At 34.6% G+C, this 22,123-nt stretch overlaps 1 protein-coding gene across 1 annotated transcript in view; it reads left to right on the top strand.

Annotated features, from left to right (window-relative positions):
* ZSWIM5 (zinc finger SWIM-type containing 5) overlaps positions 1 to 22,123 on the top strand; it is a 147,342-nt gene that overhangs the window by 65,317 nt on the left and 59,902 nt on the right. Inside the window, exon 2 of the mRNA XM_006911420.1 lies at positions 18,027 to 18,383. Coding sequence (XP_006911482.1) covers positions 18,080 to 18,383 — 304 coding nt within the window. The 5' untranslated portion in view covers positions 18,027 to 18,079. The remainder of the gene's footprint in view (positions 1 to 18,026; positions 18,384 to 22,123) is intronic.

Genomic DNA, 22,123 nt, shown 5'->3' with positions numbered 1-22,123 from the left:
TTGTTTTTCTCTTTCATTATTTTTTATTCTTCGGTTTCTCTCTTCTTCCTTTTTATTTGTTTCTAGATTTTTTCTTCAATATCACTGATCCTTTCCTCCGTTTGGTCGATTATATTTTCCAAACTTCCTATTTCTTTTTTCATCTTTTGCAGTGTGTTTTTCTAAAAAATCTCCAGAAGTTCTATTCTGTTCTTTTCGAGGGTTTCAGTCTCCTTGCTCTGCTTATCCAGTTGTTTTTTCAATTCCTGAAATTGTTGATGACTCGTTTCAGAACTCACTGAGTTTTTTCAGAAGTACCATCCTGAATTCTCTGTCATTTAAGTTACATATTTCTATGTCTATATGCTTATTTTCTGGAGATTTTTCTTTCTTTCTGAGATGCTTTGTCACCTTGGTTGTTGATGTTGTTTAATTTACTATTTCTCTACCTGTGTATTAATGGAAGTGTATTCTGCTGTTTTTCCAGAAAGAAGATTTATTATATAAAGGTCTCTCTTTAGCCTGCTGCAAAGAAGGTGCTTTTCTTTTGGTTTCCAGTAGGTGGTGTCTAAGCCTCTAGAATCCCTGATTTATATAAAGCCTTAATAATACCTTTTTAATTTTCTTGTAGATATATAATCACACTTGCTGCCCTCAGTTTGAGTCCCTGTCGGTGTTAGTGAGTGTCTCGGCAGTGTTTGTTGCCAAGATTCCCCTGGGGCTCCACAGTGATGGGTCTCTGAGGGTATGGGGGAAGGGCCCTCTGGATTGGGAGTTAGAGGCTGCAGCTCCGCCTCGGTTTTGCAACTGCGGCTGGCAAAAATCAATTATTGTTTCTCTGTGATCCCATCCCACTTCTCTGCTTTCTGCCCTGATGACTGGGCCCTGCCGCCGGCCAGCGGTGGGGAGCTCACAGCTTTTCCAGGCAGGGCTATTCAGGAAACACCAAAGGAACTCACCGCTCTTTCTCCCCTCCCCCTCTTCCTGCAGGTAGCTCCAGTGCTGCAAGAGGCAGATTCTTTATTTCTCCCAGACCACCGCCCGACACCCCGGGTTCTGACCTGTGGTAGCTCTTATACTCAGATCCCACTCTCAGATGTGCTGGTGTGTAGTTTGGGTGTTTTTTGTTGAGTTTTAGATGTTCAGCTTATTGTTGTTTCAAGGGGAGAGATCTGGGGATGTCTCTCACTCCACCGTGTTTCCAAAGATCCCCATTTACCAATTCTTATTTTTTAAAATTGTCCTTTTGCCTTTACATATAAGTTTAGAATAATCTTATCTATATCTACAAAAAATCTTGCTGGGATGTTGATAGGAATTGCAGTAATTGCATTTAGAAAGAATTGATATCTTTACTAGCTTGAGTCTTCTAAACCATGAACATTGAATCTGTTTATTTAGATCTGTGTTTTCTTTCACCAGTGTTTTGTAGTTTTCAGCATACAAGTCGTGCACATGTTTTAACAGATTTACACCTAGGTTTTTTCAGTGATTTTAAGTAGTATTGTATTTTTACTTTTGGTTTCTAATTGTTCATTGCTAGTATATAGAAATATAGTCACTGGTATATAGAAATATAGTTGATTTTTGTATGTTTACCATGTGTTATGTGACATTGCTGACCTCACTTACTCACCATTACTCTGTAGAATAAGAGTGACGAGAGCCTACATCTTACCTTGTTCCCTGTCTTAGGGGAAAGCATTCATTCTGCCACCATTAAGTATAATGTTAGCTATCAGTTTTTTGTAGGTGCTAGTATTACATTGAGAAATTTCTTCTCTATTTTTGCTTTTATTCTGAGAGTTTTTATCATGAATGTGTGTCAAATTTTGTCAAATGCATTTTCTGCAACAGTTGATATAATTATGTGGAGGATTTTTTTAGCTTGTTAGCATGGTGATTACATTGACTTATTTTCAAATATTGAATCAGCTTTGCATCCCTGTAATGAACTCTACTTGGTCATGGTGTATAATTCTTCTTATATATTGCTAAATTCTATGTGCTCATGCTTTGTCAAGGATTTTTGTGTCATATTTATGAGGTATTTTGATCTTTAGCTTTTTTGTTACTGTCTTTGGTTTTGGTATCAGGGTAATACTAGCTTAATAAAATAATTTGGAAAGTGTTCCCTTTTCTTACATTTTCTATGAGATTGTTAAATTTATGTTAATTCATTTTTAAACTTGGTAGAATTCTTCAGTAAAATAGTTTGAGCATAAAGATTGCTCAAGAGTTTGAAAATTACAAATTCAATTTCCTTAACAATTTTAGGGCTATTTTAGCTACCTGTTTTATAATGGATGAGTTTTGATAGTTTCTACTCGAGAAATTGTTTTATTACATCCATGTTGTCAAATTTACGTGTCATATTATTTCTTTATTATCCTTTTAATATTTGCAAGTTCTGAAGTAATATCCCCTGTTTTATTCCTCATATCGGTATTGTGTCTTCTTTGTCTTCTTTTTTAGTCTTGCTAGAGATTTGTCAATTTTATTGATCTTTCAGTGAACCAGCTTTTTGCTTCATTGATTTTTCTCTATTGTTTTTGTTTCAGTTTCATTGATTTCTGCTTTTATCTTTATTATTTCCTTCCTTCTGCTTGCTTTGTGTTTATTTTACTCTATTTTTTCTAGATGCTTATGTTATTAATTTTAGACTTTTCCTCTTTTTTTAAAAAAAGTAAATGTTTCAGGCTATAAATTTCCCTCTCAGTATTGCTTTAGCTGTATTCCAAAAATTTTTTATATATTTCCATTTGTATTCAGTTTGCTGTATTTTAAAATTTCTCTTGAGATTTCTTCTTCAACTGATGGATTATTTAGAAATATGTTGCCTAGTTTCTAAGTATTTGGTGATTTTCCTGTTATCTTTCTGTGATTAATTTCTAGTTTGCTTTTATTTTAGTCAAGGGACACACTGATTAATTTCAGTTTTTAAAACTTTAATAAAATTTGCTTTATGGCCTAGAAATAGTCTATTTTGGTATATGTTTTGTGGGTACTTGAAAAAAAAGATTTATTCTGTTATTTTTAGGTGGAGTATTTGATAAATGTTAATTATATCATATTGGTTGTTGGGGTTGTTGAGTTCTTCTAGATCCTTGTTGATTTTCTGACTAGTTCTATCAATTCCTAAGAGAGGGATATTGACTGTAATTGTGGATTTGTCTATTCTTTCTGTTCAGTCAGGTTTTGCTTCACGTATTTTGCAGCAGGTTCTTTGGTTCATACAAATTTAGGGTTGCTATGGATGGATTTACTCTTCTATCATTAAGTAATATCCCTCTTTGTTTCTGGTAATTTTCTTTGTTCTGAGGTATACTTTATCTGATATTAAAATAGCTACTCCTGCTTTCTTTTGATTAATAGCTGATAAATCTTTTTCTATCTTTTTAGAGTCAGCCTACTTATATTGTTATAAGTGAGTTCCTTCTACACAGGATATACTTGGGTAATGTCTTTTTTTTTTAATTTACCCATCTCTGTCTTTAATGGTACATATAGACTACACTTAATATAATTATTGGTATGTTGTGATTTAATTTCATTTTATTTTTAGTTTTCTGTTCTTACTGTTCTATTTCTGTTTTCTTCTTTCTTTCTCTGAGAGTTACTTGAACATTTTTTAGTATTCTATTTTTATTTATTTGTATTGTTTTGAGTGCATCTCTTTATATAGTTTTTATAGGAATTGCTCTAGGTTTTATATTATAGATACATAACATCATAGTTTACCGATGTCAACATTTTTTCACTTTGAGTACTTCTCTTTACATCTCTTACCTTCCCCATTTATATTATAATCATTTTAATATTTTCCTCTACATACATTTAGGAGCACATCAGACAGTGTTATAATTTTTTCTTCAAGCACCAAACATAATTTAGAAAACTCAGCAGAAGGAGAAAGCCTTTTTTCATTTATCCATATTTTCATTTACTGCCTTATAAAGTTCCTTTTTTTTTAAAATCATTTTCTTTCTGTTTAGAGAACTTCCTTTAGGTATTCTTTAGAGTAAGTCTGCTGGGGACAGATTCTCTTAGTTTTGCTTTATCTGAGAATGTTTTGATTTCTTTTTCATTCCTAAAGGATATTTTTACTGTATATAAAATTCAGGGTTTACAATTGCTTCCTTTCAACAATAGAAAAATATTGTGCCACTTCCTTCTGGCCTCCATTGTTTCTGATGAGAAATCTGCTGTCATTTGAATTGTTTTTCCCCTATAGATAAGGGGTTGTTTCTTAGCTGCTTTTAAGACATTTTTTTCTTCTTTTCAGAAGTTTGATATATCGTGATGTGGATATCTTTGGATATAATCTTATTTGGAGTTTTCTCAACTTCTTAAATTTATAGGTTTATATCTTTTTCCATGTTTGGGAAATTTTCAGATATTATTTCTTCAGTACTTGTCCTTTTTTTTCTCTATATGGGAGTCCAGTGATGTTAGATCTTTTGTTCTCTGAGACTGTTTAGTGCACTGGGGGTTGTTTTGTTTTATGTTTTTTTCTGCTTTTCAAATTTGGTAATTTCTGTTATTCTATCTTCAAGTTTACTGGTTATTTTCTCTCTCTCCTCTGTTCTGCTATTGAGTCCATCAACTGAGTTTTTATTTCAGTTATTGTATTTTCCAGTTCTAAAATTTCCACTCGGTTATTTATATCTTATATTTCTGGCTGAAAGTTTTTAATTTTAAAAAATTTGTTTCAATAGTATTTGTAATTGCTCATTGAAGCATTTTGTATTGGCCCCTTTCTGATTGTTAAATAACTTTAATGGCCCTGTCATTTTGGTATTAATGTCTATTGAATTTCTTGTTTTAAATTGAAGTTGAGAAATTCCTGGTTCTTTGTATGATGAGTAATTTTCAGTTGGAAATTGGACATTTTGGGTATTATAAGACTGTGGATTTTATTAAAGCCTTCTGTTTCATCTCGCTTCCTCCTACACTGCTGTGGCAGTGGTAGGAAGGGAGCTGCCTCATTACTGACAGATGGGAGTAGAAGTTCAGGTTCCCCACTTGGCTTCCACTGATACCATGCTGGCTTAAAAGATTAGGGAATGCCTAATTACTGTTCTCTACATGACCTCTACTGACACCAAGGATGGAGTGGTGGTGTTGTTACATTGGGTTGAGTTGGAAGTCCTAATCCTTCACTATGCTTCATCTGATACCATCCCAAGAGGGATAGGAGGGCCCAGGGCAGGGACACCTTTTACAACCTAATGGATGTAGAAGTCTCTTCACTCAACCTTTTCTGGCACTGGTAGGGGTCGGGTCACTGTTTTCTCTGTGGTGTTTGTCTGGAGTAGAGCACTTATTGCCTAAAAGTGTTTTGTCTTACTAGTTGGCCCTTTTCTGAATTTTTGGCTGCAGGGAATGGGTTTTGTTGGGGGCTTTTTTTTTTTTTTTTTTTGCCTGTGTTCATTGGCAAATGGGTTACCGGCTTCTCCAGGGTTGCCGGCTTCATCAGCTCCAACTCTGAGATACAAGAAGCAAAAAGAAAACCCAGGGAACTCACCACCATGGCATACTTGAGTCCCAGTGTCTCTCGCCATTCTAGAAAACACTTAAGGAAGAAATAATACCAGTTCTACACAAAAACTTCTAAAAATTTGAAGCCAGCATTACACTGTTATCAAAACCAGACAAAGACATTACAAGAAAAGAAAACTACAGATCAATATCACTCATGACCCAAGACACAAAAATTATGAACAATGTTTTAGCAAATCAAACCCAACAATATATGAGAACGGTAATGCATAACAACCAAATGGGATTTTTCTCAGGAATGCATTTAACATTCAAAAATTAATAAATGTAATTCACCATAGTAACAAAATTCAATGGTGCAGATAAAGCATTTGACAAAATCCAACATTCTTGATAAAATCTAAAAATAGCGAAAAGGGAAGATTACTTTCCACTTATTCTGTGAAGCCAGCATTATCCTTATAACAAAATTAGACAAAAATGTTACAAGAAAACTACAGACCATTATCTGTCATGAACATAAATGCAAAAATTCTAAATAATTTTAAACAATTTTAACAAATTCTAAACAATTTTAACAAATTAAATTTAGCATTATGTTAAAAGGAAAATATAATATGACTAAGTGAGGTTTCTTCCAGGGATGCAGAGTTGATTTAATGTTCAGGTATCAATTAGTGACCTGCAGTTCCACTTCTAGGTATATACCTGTCTTTGTTTGGGCTGCTCAGATCAAGGTGTCAGCATGGTCGAGTTCTGGTGATGGCCCTCTTCCAAGTTGCAGACTGCCAACTTCTCATTGTATCCTCACATGGTGGTAAGGGAAAGGGATCTCTCCAGATCCTTTTTTATAAGGGCACTAATCCCATTCCTGAGACTGGAGTCCTGCCCCCATAACCTAATCGCTTCCCAAAGTCCCCACCTCCTAATACCATCACCTTGGGCATTAGGTTTTCAATATATGAATTTCGTGTAGATACAAACATTTAGCCTATAGCAATGCCTAAGAGAATTGAAAACATGTTCACACAAAAACTTGTAAATGGATGTTCATAGCAGCATTAGTCATAGTAGCCCAAAAGTGGAAACAACCCTAATGTCTATAAACTGATGAATAATTAAACAAAATATGGCATAGCTATATAATAGAATATTATTTAGCAGTACAAGGAATGAAGTGGGCACTATAAGGAGAACGAAAACACAACCCATAGAATGAGAGAGAATATTTACAAATCACACATCTGAAAAAGGCTTAATATTTAGAATATATAAAGAACTCCTGTGACTCAACAATAACAAAAAAAAACAAATTTTAAAATGGGGAAAGGTTTGAATAGACATTTGTTCAAAGAAGATATACAAATGGCCAATAAGTACATGAAAAGATGCTCAATATCATTAGTCATTAGGTAATTGCAAATGAAAACAACATCAGATAACACCGCACACCCATAAAAATGACAATAATAATAATAATAATAATAGGAATATAAGTGTTGGTGAAGAATTGGAGAAATTAGAACCTTAATACATTGCTGGTAGGATTATATAATGGTATGGCCACTATGGAAAACAGTTTGGCGGTTTCTCAAAATGTTAAACATAGAATTGCCATATGAGCAACAATTCCTTTCTTAAGTATTTATCCCAAAAAATTAAAAACAAGAACTCAGAAAATAATGGAGTTGTATTCCTGTTGCACACCATGTAGGTAACAAAAGTTAGGGCAAATGGATCATTGACCTAAATATAAAAGCTAAAACCATAAAACTCTTAGAAAACATGGGTAGGCATAAATGCCTGGGATATACACCTAAAGCAAAAGTGAAAAACAAAATAATAGATTAATTGAAGTTAACTACAATTTAAAATTTTGTGCTTCAAAGGATACCACCAAGAAAATAGAATGAGAGTAAATATTTATAAATCATATATTTGATAAAGGATCTCTATCTAGAACATATAGATAACTTAAAACTCAGTAATAAAAAGACAACATGATGATCTTAATATACATTTCTCCAAAGAAGATATAAAAATGGCCAATAAACATGAAAGAATTCTCAACATTATTAGTTATTAGGGAAATGCAATGATTACAACTTCATACATACTGAAATGGTTATACTCCAAAAGACAACAAGTGTTGGATATGGAGAAATTGAAACCCTTATAAAATGCTGATAGGAATGTCAAATGGTGTGGCTGTTTTGGAAAGAAAAAGTTTAGCAGTTCCCCCAAATATTAAATATAGAGTTACTGTATAATTCAGCAATTCTACCCCTATGTCTACAGAAAAAGTTGCACAATAATATTTATAGCAGCATTATTTATAATAGCACAATAGTGGAATCAACCTAAATGTTCATCATTGGATGAATGGATAAATAAAATGTGATATATCCATATAAAGAAATATTTGGAACTAAAAAGAAATGAAGTATTGACACATGCTACAACATGGATGACCCTTGAAAACATTATTCTGAGTGAAAGAAGCCAGTCACAAAAGACTATATACTATATCATTCCATTTGTATGAAACGTCTAAAATATCCAAATCTATAGAGGCATTAAGTAGATTAGTGGCTGCTAAGGGCTGGGGAGGTAGTGGAAGGATTGAGGATTGATTGCTAATAGGTACAAGATTTTTTTTAGGGGGACAGCAAAAATGTTCCAAAGTTAGATTGTGATGATGGTTGCACAATCTGTGAATATACTAAAAATCATTGACTTGTACATTTTAAGTGGATGAATTGTACGATATGTGAATTATGTCTCAGTAAAGCTGTTTTAAAAAATAAAATAAATAAAAAATAAAATAAAAACAAGGATTCAGATTCTTGTACATTAGTGTTTATGGCACCATAATTCACAGTAACTAAAAGGTGAAACAACTCAAATGTCTGTTACCTATTGAATGGAAAAACAAAATATAGCATATTCATACAATCAGAAGTTATTTGAAATATTGATACATGCTACAATATGAATAAACAGTGAAAACATGCTAAGTGAAATAAGCCAAACAGAAAAGAACAGATATTGTATAGTTCCACTAGTTGGAGTATCTAGAGTAAGCAATTTCATGGAGATAGAAAGTAGTATAGAGAATACCAGTGGTTGGAGGAGTGAGGAATGGCGAGTTGCTATTTAATGAGCAGAGAATTTCTGTTTGGGATGATGAAAAGTTCTGGACATAGATCGTGGGGATGGTTGCCCAACATTGTGAATGTACTTAATGACACTGAATTGTTTTCTTTAAAATGATTAATTTCATGTTATGTGAATTTTACCTCAGTTTAAAAAATTTTTTAAAGGAATAAAAAAAGGAATGAAGTATTATATCTTAAAACAAGGATGAACCTTGAAAATATGCCAAGTGAAAGACACAAAAGTCATGTACTGTATGATTCCATTGATATGCAGTGTCAAGAATATGCAAATCCATAGACAGAAAATAGATTAGTAGTTATCAGAAAATCAGGACAGGACAGAATTGGGACTGCCTGCTAATACGTACAGGATCTCCTTTGCAGGATGATGGAGATATTCTGGAATAAGTTAATAACAATGATTATATAACATAAAAACCACTGAATTATATACTTTAAAAGGGTAAACTTTATATTATGTGAATTATATCTCAATAAAACATTTTTAAAGAATACAAAGTATAAGTCAATTAAAATATATGTAAAAACTTAATGTAATTCACCATATTAACAAACCAAAAAAGGAAAACCATGTGACCTTCTCACTAGATTAAGTAAAAGCATTTGACAACATTCGATATCTTCATTAAACACACACACTCAGAAAACTAGGAATAGATCATGACTCTTTTATAAATGAATTTAAACTCAGTTTAAAGAAGAGAAATTATATTGCAGAGAGCAATAGAACCCATAAATGCATAATTCATGATTTAGATATTCTAAAGATGCTCAAGGAGTCTCTGTAAAGAAGTATAAATGAGGAGGAATATTCTAGCATCTAAAGACCCCCTAATTTATTTATTTTTTTTTTTAGCTGTACATTTTATTTATTTATTTATCTATTTATTAAATAAATGTATTTATTTAAATTAGTTTCAAGTATATAGTACATTGGTTAGACATCTATATTGTTCATAAAACGATTCCCCCAATTGCTCCCTCTCCCCCCTGGCCCTCCACTTAGCCATCATATTCATGCTAACTGCGTTCCCTGTGCCATGCTCCCTATCCTCGTGCCCAACTATCAACTACTAATTTGTACTTCTTTAATTTTTCACCTCATTCTCCCAGCCCCCAACACCCCTCCCCTCTGTCTGTCACCAAATTGTCCACTATATTTGTGAGTCTGTTTTTGATTAGTTTGTTCTTTTTGTTCTTTAGATTCCACATATAAGTGAAATCATATGGTATTTATCTTTCTCTGACTTATTTCACTCACCATAATAACCTCCAGGTCCATCTATGTTGTTGCAAATAATAGGATTTCATTTTTTTTAATGGCTGAGTAAGATTCCACTGTATATATGAACCATAATATCTTTATCCAATCGTCTGTTGATGGGCATTTAGGTTACTTCCATATCTTGGCTATTGTAAATTGTGCTGCCATGAATATTGGAGTGCATAGATCTTTACGAATTATTGTTTTGGTTTTCTTTGGATAAATACCCAGAAGTGCAATTGCTAGGTCAAAAGGTATATCCATTTTTAATTTTTTGAGAAACCTCCATATTATTTTCCATACCAACTGTACCAATTTGCAATCCCACCAACAGTGCATGAGGGTTCCCTTTTCTCCGCATCCTTGCCAACACTTGTTGTTTTTTGATTTATTGATGATAGCCATTCTGACAGGTGTGAGGTGATGTCTCATTGTGGTTTTAATTTGCATTTTTCTGATGATTCGTGTCCTTGAGCATCTTTTCATATATCTGTTAGCCATCTGTATTTCCTCTTTGGAGAAGTATTTGTTCAGGTCTTCTGCCCAGTTTTTAATTGGATTGTTTGTTTTTTTTTGTAAAGACCCCCTAATTTAAAGCAGAGCCTAATCTCAAATTCATAGTGGCTGTACCATTTTATAATCCTACCAGTCATGTATCAGGGTTCTAATTTCTTCACTTCCACACCAACATTTACATTCCTATTATTGTTGTTATTGTTGTTGTTGTTATTATTATTGCCATTCCAGTGGGGTGTGCAGTGTTATCTCATTGTGGTTTTCATTGGCAATTACCTAATCACTAATGATGCTGGGCATTTTTCATGTGCTTATTGGCCATTTGTATATCTTCTTTGGACAAATGTCTATCCAATAATATTCCATTTAACAATTTTGTTCCCTGCCTTTGGGGTTAGAGCAGCAAAGGAGTTAAAAAGCATATGAGAACAGTGGTGGGCACAAGGAGATGCCGGCCAGTTGATAGAATTGTACAGTAAGAATGTAATTTTGATTCAGAAGAGTTGCTGCCACTAGAGCTTTTTCCTATAAGGGATTGCTCCTTTGATCCAATGGATGATGTGAATGCATTTAGAACCCTGAGTGAAGACTTAATGAGAATGTCTTCTATTTGGTTAGTGTTTGTATGGAATCAAGTTACTGCAGAATGTAGAAAAATGGTTTTGCTCCAGTTTCTAAAGAAAATAAAAAGTATTGCCCTAATTGAATTTGTTTTGTCATTCTTGCTGCCCCACACAAGTCAAGTTGGAAGATGGAACAAAAAAATAAAGCTACGGTAATATGAGGCCTTGACCAAAATGCAGTAAATGTTAGGAATGGCATTATTACTAGCATTTGAAATCTTAAATAAAGAATGTTATGTGGGATATGCATTCATCTCCATATTAAAAAGGCCATATTGAAAATAAAATGTCATGGAGTTTAGAAAAGAGGAGGATTAAGATTGCCCGAAAATTAGTCTTTTGATTGCTATGAGAATTTGATTACAGTTCATATGATATTTATGCATAGGCATTTTTCTTTAGATTATTTGATGTTAGGCTCTGCTTAAAATTAGAGAGTCTTTAGAGCTTGGAATCAGGGAACTATATATACTGCCTCAAGTATAATTTAAGTATATCCTGATGGCTTGATTCAGTGCATACAGTCTCAGAAGTAACAAGGAAATCTTTTTCTTCTTGGAAAAGATATCTGGGTAGTTTTTAATGCTTTAAAATGAATCAATACTGTTTTGAAGACTCAAAAATAAATATTTGATCACTTAATATTGTAGTTGATCAAAAATAGCTATGTGTATCCTTTTCCTTTTGAAAAGCAGTTTATTGTTCAGTTTTTATCCCCCCACCCCATTGATGTAGTACTAAATGGAATAGGATAATTTCTGAAATCTTCTTACAATTATATGTTGCCTTTTCTCTGTTCAAATCAATAACCCAGATGGTAGTTATTAGCCTATAACATTCCATTTTTGCAACATGTATATACCTTGTTTCTGCAGAGGACTGCATAAGGAGTGTGGTGTTTTTTTCCCAATCTATGTTCAAATTTGTGAACTGAGTGAGGAGCAGGCATCTCATCTGCAGTTCTGAATAGACTGGTTATCTGTCAGTACATAAGACAACTTGTTCTATAAATCTTATGCTCCACAAAATAGTTACGGGGCGGAGGGACGAAATTACTGTTTTTAAAGTGATTGTTTTATGCACGTTATACTTTTTAATGAATTTTCCAGACAGATTCTTCCTATTTTTTCCCTCTACATAAAATGTTTCTAAAATAACAAAGATAAATAACTCGATCTTTTAAAAGACACACCTAATCCCCTTATAGAGATCCAAGTAAAAGAGTACTGGAAAACTAGATAATGCAAGGGCATCATTGTAAGTGAATGCCTGGGCTTGGGAAGCCTCATTGTTCTTTAACTGGTTGATGGCACAGATGGAGAGCGGAGACCATTTCCTGCAGAAGCTAGTGCTGAGAAGGGCCTGTGGCTTTTCTTCAGAAGTTAATACAAGGAAAATCTCTTGATTTGCCAGAGGAGTCTGGGAGGGAAGCAGATGGCCACAAGAAGGGCCCTCCAGCTTACTCAGCTGCTCCGAGAAGCTTAGGGTGACCTCTCTAATACAAACAAACCGAGTAGCTCTCAGGGTAATGGGGCAGCATCATTTGTATTCCCAAATAAACAATACTGCTCCTCACTTTGCAATCTCTCGCACCCTCACCCAGTGTGTGGGCACCATCTGCTCCTTGTGAACTTATATAGGTGCTGGCCCTGGCCAGTTGGGATTGCTATTGAGTGATATCTCTGGAAAATGTGTTCTTTACAAATTACTTTCACATGAGTCTGCTAAGCATATAAGTATTACTATGTCTATTTGCATAATTAAGAAACTGAGGCAAAGAGGAATTGAGGGATACTGGAATTCGAACTCAAGCACCCTGATTCCTGAGCTCTTTATATTATAATATGATTCCACAGAGCCATTCTGGTGCTCTTGTTTAGGCAATAGTTATCCAGCCTTTGAATAAGGCTTTCAGAAAAGGAAATTAGTTAATTTGATGATGCCACTCTGTTTTAAGCCTTTGTGTGGCTACCATTTTCCTAGGTAACAGAAAGGAGAAAGAGTGACTGCTGGTACACTGCTTTCCAGGAGACAGGAATTAAGTCAGAAGGTCTAATCAATCCATAGGATGCAGTATCACCAAAACCAAATTTATTCAAGAGGAAAGCATTCTCATTCAAATGAGTTACCTAGTTTATATATCTGTTTGTGTATATACCCACCCACCCACCTACACGTACACACACACACGCACTACACACACTTAAACTGACTATAAAAAAAAAGATTCTTTTTGTAAACTACAGCTCTTATTTCCCTGCCATTGGTTGAAACTACTCTCATTTTCATGCATTAGCACCTGTTTAGGGGTCTGGTGAATCAAAAGAGCAATGAGCAAAGTGGTTTTAATTGCCCAAGCTTTACTAGAGCCTTTCTTGCACTCAGAAACAAAAAGGATTTTGAATGGTGTCAGAGGGCTATACTGAGAAGTGCTTTCCATTAGAACTCTCAGCAGATGATTCACTCATTGTGCTGAGACATTGTCTTGTACAGATGAGTTCATGAGCCCATCTTTATTCCAACTATGAGAGCATCACAGAGCACTTGTCTATTTTAGTTACCTTGAACAATTGCCCAGGAAACCAGGCAAACATCAGAGTCTACTGACTTGTCATTAGTCAATTTTCGTAGGATTGTACTTGCTAAATACTTTTATAAAGTTTTGTATACATAAACTGTATGTCGTGTTCAGTATATCATAGTAATTAATTTAAGAATGAGGCTCTGGAGCTGGACTACCTGTGTTCAAATCCTGACTAACTTTTTACAGGCTGTGGGATTTTAGACAAGTTCTTTTACCTCTCTGAGCCTCAGTTTCCTCATCTGAAAAAGAGAGATAATAAGCGAAGCTATCTTGTAGGGTTGTTGTGAGGATTTAATTAGTTAATACATGGAAAGTAGAACACTGTGTGGCACATAGTAAGTATCCAGTAATTGTTTGCTCATATTTTATATTTTTAAATATGTTGAAAATTGGCAAAAGCATAACAACTGTCCATTTGAGGCATAGATATGAATTATGGAAAATAATCTTAGTGCCCCATTATTATTAGCTTGTATATAAATTATTGTCACTGCTCACCATCACAGTAAAATTATTAGCTGATTTCATTTTAATCACAAAATTAGGAATTTTATAAACATGCTTAATTCTCTGTGAATCATAGATATGAATACATAAATTAAAGATTCAATTTAGTGTTCATTTATTCATTCATCCTTAAACAAACATTTATTAAGCCCTTACATTTGCTTGAGATGAAAAAGACATAACCTCTGTTTTAAAGGAGTTCACTATCCAAAACATAAAAACTGTTACACTAATGTCAAATGACAAGTGCTGTAGAGAGATATGACAGAGAGAGAGACAGACAGACAGAGACAGACACAAGAGAGAGAGAGCCCACGAGCGCTCAGAAGCATTTAATTCTCCAGAGATCAGGGAAGACTTCCCAGAGTAGATATCATTTGAGTTGGGAATTAAGGATGAGAAGGAAATGAGATGGTTCTCACCTGGTATGGGGAACATCATATACAAAGATATAGATGCTAAGAAAACATAGGGTAGTCAGATACCTGCAAGTAGTTTTAGTGTGTTGAGAAATGGTGGGAAGCAAGTCTGAAGAGACAGAAAGAGGCCACAACATAGAAAGTTTGAATTTTATTCTGTAATCAGTGAGGAACCATTTAAAAGATTTCAAGCAATTCAGTTCAGCAAACATTTTTATAAAAGTTTATTCCATGCCAGACTCCGTTAGGTACCAAGAATATAAAATAAATAGGTCACAGTTTAGTAGGAATGACATCATTTTATTTCTCTTTTAGAAAGATCATTCTGTTCATGTTATGTAAGATAGATAGAGAGGATAAGATTTGGAGGCAGGAAGATTTGTTAATCCAGGCAGAAGTTTATGATCTTGAGCTGAGGCAGTATTAGGGGAGTTGAAGGGGAGGAGCTAGAGTGGAGAGACACTTAGGAGGCAGAATCCACAGGATTTAGTGACCTCTTGGATAAGGAGCAGAGGGAGGAAATATGATGAATCCAAGAACCACAGCTCCTGCCTGCCTCACCAGCCTCATTGCATGCTACTTTACTCCTTGTTGGCTTTCTAATTGCTGGTCTTCTTTCTGTTCTTTGAACATTCCATGTTCCTCTCCGCATGTATGCTTTTTTTTTTTCCTACCTGGAGCTCTCTTTATCACTACTTTGCCATTCTCTGTCCTCTCACCTAATTAATTCTTATTTATTCTATAAATTTCTCAAACTGTTACTTCCTCAAGGAATTCATCCCTTATCACCCTGTCCCTAAACCAAGTCAGGTCTTCCTTATTACATGCTATCTTATTATTCTGTACTTCTCTTTCATAGAACTTGCCACAATTAGAATTAAATCATTACCTGTGGACTTAGTTATTTCCCTAGCTAGAATATAAATGCCATAAAGTTGGGGATTAGTTGGTCTTTTCACAGATGTGTTCCTAGGACCTAACATATAGAAGATGTTAAATAATAGTAGTTGTGGTAAGGATTAAATGATATAATACTTGTGAAAGGACTTAGTGCTTAGCACACAGTAAGTGCACAAAAAAACATTAGGAACTAAAAATTATTTTATTAAAAAAAGCAATTGCCTGTATTCAGAAAATATATTAATTTGAAGGAAACTCTTTACAAATGTATTTTTTCTAGTTTTTAAAGCCCAAAATGTTTCAGAATGTGAATTTATGGTCATTTTCATTTCTGTTATCATGACTGTAACCATGCAATAAAATTGGGGCAAATTGCATAATTTCTCTGAGCCTTTTCCTCATCTGTGAAATGATTATCCTTAAGTCCTTTATTACTTGATTCTGCGTAAAATTTTTTTCTCGTGAGGCATACAGTCAAAGCTTCTTCATTTTATATGATTCAGTTTAGCAACTGGGACACCAGGCAGAATTTCATATAGAGATAATATTTGAGCTAAGCCATAAAAAACATAGGATTTTCTTATTTGGAGAAGGGAAAATTTATATTTTCTACAAGTAGAAAACTGGTCCTTGGTACTTTCAGTTTAGTCCACAGCTGGGTCCATGCCCTAGATTCTCCAGCCTTGGAAAAGAAAGTTGTTTATTAAACAGTTTTAGTTATTTCCATTTTCTTTTGTGCCACCATTCAGTTTAGAGGGCAGGAGAATCAGAATTCTATTTTAAGCCATGAGCCACTTATGGATTTTTAACAATTTCTTGTTAATCTGGAAGTTCTCAGAGCTCTTGCTTCACATTTAAGCATGGCAAGCTCTATGAAGGACCACCTGCAAAGAACTTGGCTGTCAGGGGCTGCGAGGCCATTTCTGCACACTTTTTGAGTTTCACTCACTTCTGAATGGCACTTGGAGCATGCTGAATGAAGCCAAGGAAAACATGGCACACTTATAGGATAACATACTAGTCAGAGCTTACCCCATAGCAGATTTTTATTGAAGGTCAGAGATTTTCCTGGAAACTAAGGAGATGTCCAAGCCACTGTGATATGTAATGGAGAAAAGTCTGTGATATAATTTATTATTGTATTTTTAAACAATGTATAGACCAGGTAGGAAAGCTGTCTCAGCCAGAAAACAAAGTTGAAGTTATCTCGTTTACTCAGCATAAAGCTTGCTTTATGACTTGGGGGTGGTTTGAGAGGATGCGATGCTTGTAAGACAAAACAGGAACTCATTGAAAGAATTTGGTGCATTATTTAGGGCTTCCTCAGTGTTAGAGCACTGAAGGTGTTGTTGTTTCTTGTGTATGAAGTGATAGGGACACAAGGGGAGCAGCTGCCTGACTGTTTTCTTCAAAAGCCGTGTTTCTACCAGGCTTGGCATCCTTGACTGCTTTGCACCAAAAAGACATGCTGTATGAAGAAAGGAAATATGGACGATTGACCTTTATGGCTGGCTGGAGCCACTAGTGAGCAAACATATATTGCTAATGTATACCTGCCTACTCCTTCTTCCACCAGTCCATCTATTATCTTATCACTTCAAGACCCGCAACTGATAAAAGACACTGTTTTTAAAGCCTGTAGTTCTTGGGCATCTGAACATTTGATAAGTAGGATGATTTTACAATATCATGTGTTTTCTTTTTGTATTTTAGGAAAATAAATAAAGGATCATCACAATGATGAAATTCAGGAAAACTTTGTCTATAAAGTAGTTTTTCCCATGAAGCAATTTTTGTGGTGGTTGTTTCTGTCACTTTTTTTATCAAGAGCCCACTGTGTTCCAGGCAGTGAGCTGATCACTTTACATGTTTTTTTCCTTATTTTACAGATTAGGGTGTCAGAGAGAAGAAGAGAAAATCAAAATTTAAATAAAAAAAATAAATCCACTCTAATAATAGATCAAGGCAATGATCATCAACGACTACTAAAACTATTAGTTGAAAAGTTTTCAGGGAACTTAATTTCAAAATTATCGGTGGTATTTGCTAGTATATGTTTTAAGGAAGAAATGTCTTTACCTTCCTTGTTCTTCTTCCTTTCCCTCCTTGTGGCATTCTTTTGGTTTCTCTTTCATTTGTGGGTTTCACCTTACTCTAGATTGTACTGATGTTATTTGTAGACTTATCTTTGCCTACCAACTAGAGTTCAAAATTTACTACAGAGGTTTTTAACTAATTTGGGATTCCTCATCAACCTTTTTGAGACTTGTGATGAAAGCTATGAACTGTCTCCCCAGAAGAATGTACATATGTATAAACAAAAGTTTTCTTATTAGTTCAGGAAGACTCCAGAGTAAAGACTCTTTTTCTAGATTGTGTGTTCCTTAAGAACAATACCTAAGTTGCATTGACCTTCATGTTTTTGGCAGAGCCTACCATGTATATAGAAGATACTCAGCAAATAATTTCTGAATTGATTAATTGAAATGCAAAATGAAAATATTCCAATTTCTACCTACAGAATCTCTAAACACATTTTCTTTGTTTCCTTAGGCTTCCATCTCAGTGGCACAGTAACTGAGCCAGCCAGTACATCTGAACCAGCAATGACTTACAAAGTTGCAATCAGTTTTGATCGATGCAAAATCACTTCAGTGACATGTGGCTGTGGGAACAAGGACATATTCTACTGTGCTCATGTAGTAGCACTCTCACTCTACAGGATTCGTAAACCAGACCAAGTCAAATTACGTCTTCCTATCTCAGAAACCCTTTTCCAGATGAATAGGGACCAGCTACAAAAGTTTATTCAATATTTAATCACAGCACACCACACTGAAGTTCTTCCTACTGCACAGAAACTGGCAGATGAGATTCTGTCCTCCAACTCAGAAATCAACCAAGTTAACGGTAATTGTACATTTTTGTTGCTAAAAATCTACTTTGTTGCTTTATTGCATGTTTAGAGGTTTGCATTTATAATCATTTAACCTTAATTCATTCTATACAAACAGCCATATATTTAAACTCTTAGTTTCTTAAAGCAGTCCAATTGTCTACCTCAGAAAGGTTTTGGCAAAAAAAAAGGACAGAGAAAGAGTTATGTATTGATCTAGTTTATGGACTTTATTTGTCCATGAAATCCCTGACCCCAGGGCCTGGAATATTTAAGAGTGAGAGAAAGGATAAAATAATTTTTGTCATTCAGTGAAATGAGATGGGTATAAGAATTCTCTTAACATTTCAGGATCCTACACACCAACAGAGTTATTCTAAAGAACAACTGTTAGCATTGTGTTTATGAGCTATGTATGTAATGGGGGCGGGATGCATGAATATTGAAAGATATTATGTTCACTCACTTATTCAACAAGTATATGTTGAGTACCCACTATGTGCAAGCAATAGTGCTGGTTGTTGAGAGCATAAAACAGACGCGGTTCCTGCCTCCAAGTAGTAGGAAAGACAGCCAAGCCTGAAATAAACGCCTGCTTTTATAATGAAGCCAGCTTGTAGAGACGTAATTGTAGAAAACCACTGAAGAATTTTGAGAAGATAGCTACATGAGCCAATTTTTCATTTTGTTTGTTCGGTTCTACTATGTTCCAGGCATTGCACAAAGGACTTTAAATATGTAATTCATTTAGTTTTCTAAACTACCCTGTGAGGTAGGTGTTATAACCATTATTATTTCATAAATAAGAAAATTATATATAACCCAGGCTTATCTGACTTCAGAACTCAAGTTTTTATGCTTGTCTATATAACCTATCTATTTTTAGAAGAAAACTATGGTACTAGTATGAAAGAGGCAATGAGACAAGGTGGATGGCCTGTATAATACTGTAGTCCATGTGCCAAAGGGCCCACCTTTCCCAGTTGTCCAATAGAGTTAATCAAGTCCTACACACAACCTCCTCAGAAACAAGGATAGTCAGACAGACAGGCTTCCAAGAACTTTTGCTAACTAACAAATAATCTTTGTTGCTTTATAAAACTCAAAGTTGTAGTATTTACATAAAGACTAAGCTCTCTCTATTTGAGTGATATTATTAAATAGTAGTCTATTTCTTTTTATCCCACATAGGTTCTAATTCTCTGGCCTCCTTAAATCTAGAGTTCTTAGGAACCTGAGTTCTGCCCCAGCCCCAGAGAGAAGTAGAGCTCTGTACTCTAACAACTGGGCTATTGCCTGCTTTTGTGCCTCATTCCCACTAGCTCTGTCCCAGAGTTTTTCCCTATTTCCAAGTCTCTTGCCTTTTCTTGAACAGCCCACATTGGTTCAGGACCTGTATGGTATCTGTCTTTTTCAGCAATGCAACTCTCTTCTCTTTACCACTGTGCTGAAGCAACCTCTATCTCTCATTATACTTCCCACCTTGGTATCTTACTATTTGTCTGAAATTAGGCTGAAATGATAACTTTGAACTTGAAATGTGATTCTCAGCCTTCCCTAGGAACTACTACTTCTGTACTTGTGTTTATCCCACATTTATATTAGTTTTATACCCCAAGTTTTATAGTATTCTGCAAGGCCTTTCCTAACCTATTTCTAATAACCAGTGCTGATAGAGACAATGATACTTAAAATGGGGTGGTGGTGGAGATACTTTAGAGCTAACATGGACTAGATTCAACATTCAGGTATGTAGGATGAGTGAGGAGTGAAGAAGAGGAAGATGAGAGACAACTGAATCTCAGAATGTCTAGCTAGTATGACGTTGATTGATTTAATGATAATTTTGCCATTCACTTAGGGAACATAAGAGAAGGGATGAATTTAGAAGAAAGAAGAATTCAATTTAAGTTTGAGGTGCTTGTAGAACACTTAGGTAAAATTTTCTGATAGAAAGATATATGGATCTGGAATTGAGAACAAAAGTCACAATTCTGGAGTTACTAGCATAGAGACGATATTTGAAGTCATGTTTCTGTTCCCTGCTGAATCTTTCAACACTTAGAACTTCTTCCTTCTCTTCCTCCTAAACCCTACTCCTCACCAAAACAGATATAAAAAGCTGGAATAAGATTTCTAAAACTGCTAATTGCCTGCTTTTAATATCAGGGATTGCTCTGCTTCTAACTTGCCTGAAATCTTTGCTTGTATTAGTCCCTATATGTAGTTATAGCTAGACTTTGCCTTGTCCCCTTTGGATTGAAGATTTAATTTGCTCTAGTAACTTCATACCCTAAGATTCTGTGGCATGAACATCCTGGCCAGTTCTTCAGTTTCTGCTTATTCATGAAGGGAGATTGTATACCAAGAAAAAGTAAGATAAGGAGTTGAGTCAGGAACCATGTCTTACTAATTTTCATGTCTTCATCTCCAAGCATGGTACCTGGGAAATAATCAGGATTTGTTTAACGAATAGAGCCATGCATATATAGGTGATGAAATAAGAGCGAATGTAGCAAATAGCAAAGTAGAATGAGAAATGAGAAAAAGTTAGCAAGTTATAATCAAAGCCAGTATAGAATTGAGTTTCAAAAAGTGAATGGTCAACAGTGTTGAATATTGTGGACGATACAGACTATAACTAACAAATATAGAAAGGTATTTTTGGGGAAATAGAGACTATGCAAAGAAAAGCCAACTTTGAGAAGGTATTGATATTATCATCATAACAATAAAGGAAGATTTTGCAACCATGAAACAAAAACTGGATACTATAAAAACATTCACAGAACAAACTAATGAGTAGTATAAATACAAAGGCAAAAAAAAAATTATAAAACCAAGTGATGGAAAATAAATGTAAGAAAATTTCCTATAGAGTAGAGCAAAAAGATAAGGAGATGAAAAATAGGAGGAAAAAATGTCAAAAATTAATAGAACAAATCCTGGAATTACAATGTTTGAATAATAGGGGTTTCAGAAGTAGAAAACAGAGGTAAGAAATGTATCAATGAAATAATTTGAAGAAATTTTTCTAGAACAAAAACATTGAGTTTCCAAACTGAAAGGATTTTACCAAATGCCCAGCAATGAGAAGAATCTTTTCAATAAGTGATGCTAGATAAATTGGATATTAATGAGGGGAAGAAAACTTGATTACTACCTCATACCATACAGAAAGGTCAATTACAGATGGATTGCAGATACAAATGTGAAAAGTAAAACTATAAAGCATGTAGGAGATAACAAGAAAGTAATTTCATGTCCTTGATGAAGGAAAGAATTTAAGTAGGAAAAAATTGATAAATTAGATTACACTAAAAAATATAAATTGCTATTTGTCAAAAGGCACCATTAAAAGACTAAAAAGGAACTCATACAACTTAATACACACACACACACACTCTCTCTCTCTCCCTCTTTCTCTCTCTCTCTCTCTCTCTCTCTCTCTCTCTCTCTCTCTCTCTCTCTCTCCAATTAAAAAATGGGCAGAGGACCTGAATAGACATTTCTCCAAAGAGGACATACAGATGGCCAGTAGACATATAAAAAGATGGTCAACATCACTAATCATCAGGGAAAAACAAATTAAAGCCATAATGAGATATCACCTCACACCAGTCAGAATGGCTATCATAAATAAATCAACAAACAACAAGCACTGGTGAAGATGTGGAGAAAAGGGAATCCTCATGCACTGTTGGTTGGATTGTAAATTGGTACAAACACTGTGGAAGTTCTTCAAAACATTAAA

This window comes from Pteropus alecto, unplaced genomic scaffold, assembly GCF_000325575.1.
Source record: "Pteropus alecto unplaced genomic scaffold, ASM32557v1 scaffold484, whole genome shotgun sequence".
Taxonomy (NCBI): Eukaryota; Metazoa; Chordata; class Mammalia; order Chiroptera; family Pteropodidae; genus Pteropus; species Pteropus alecto.
The sequence above is the reverse complement of the archived record's forward strand: the minus strand, read 5'-3'. Positions and strand labels throughout refer to the sequence as shown.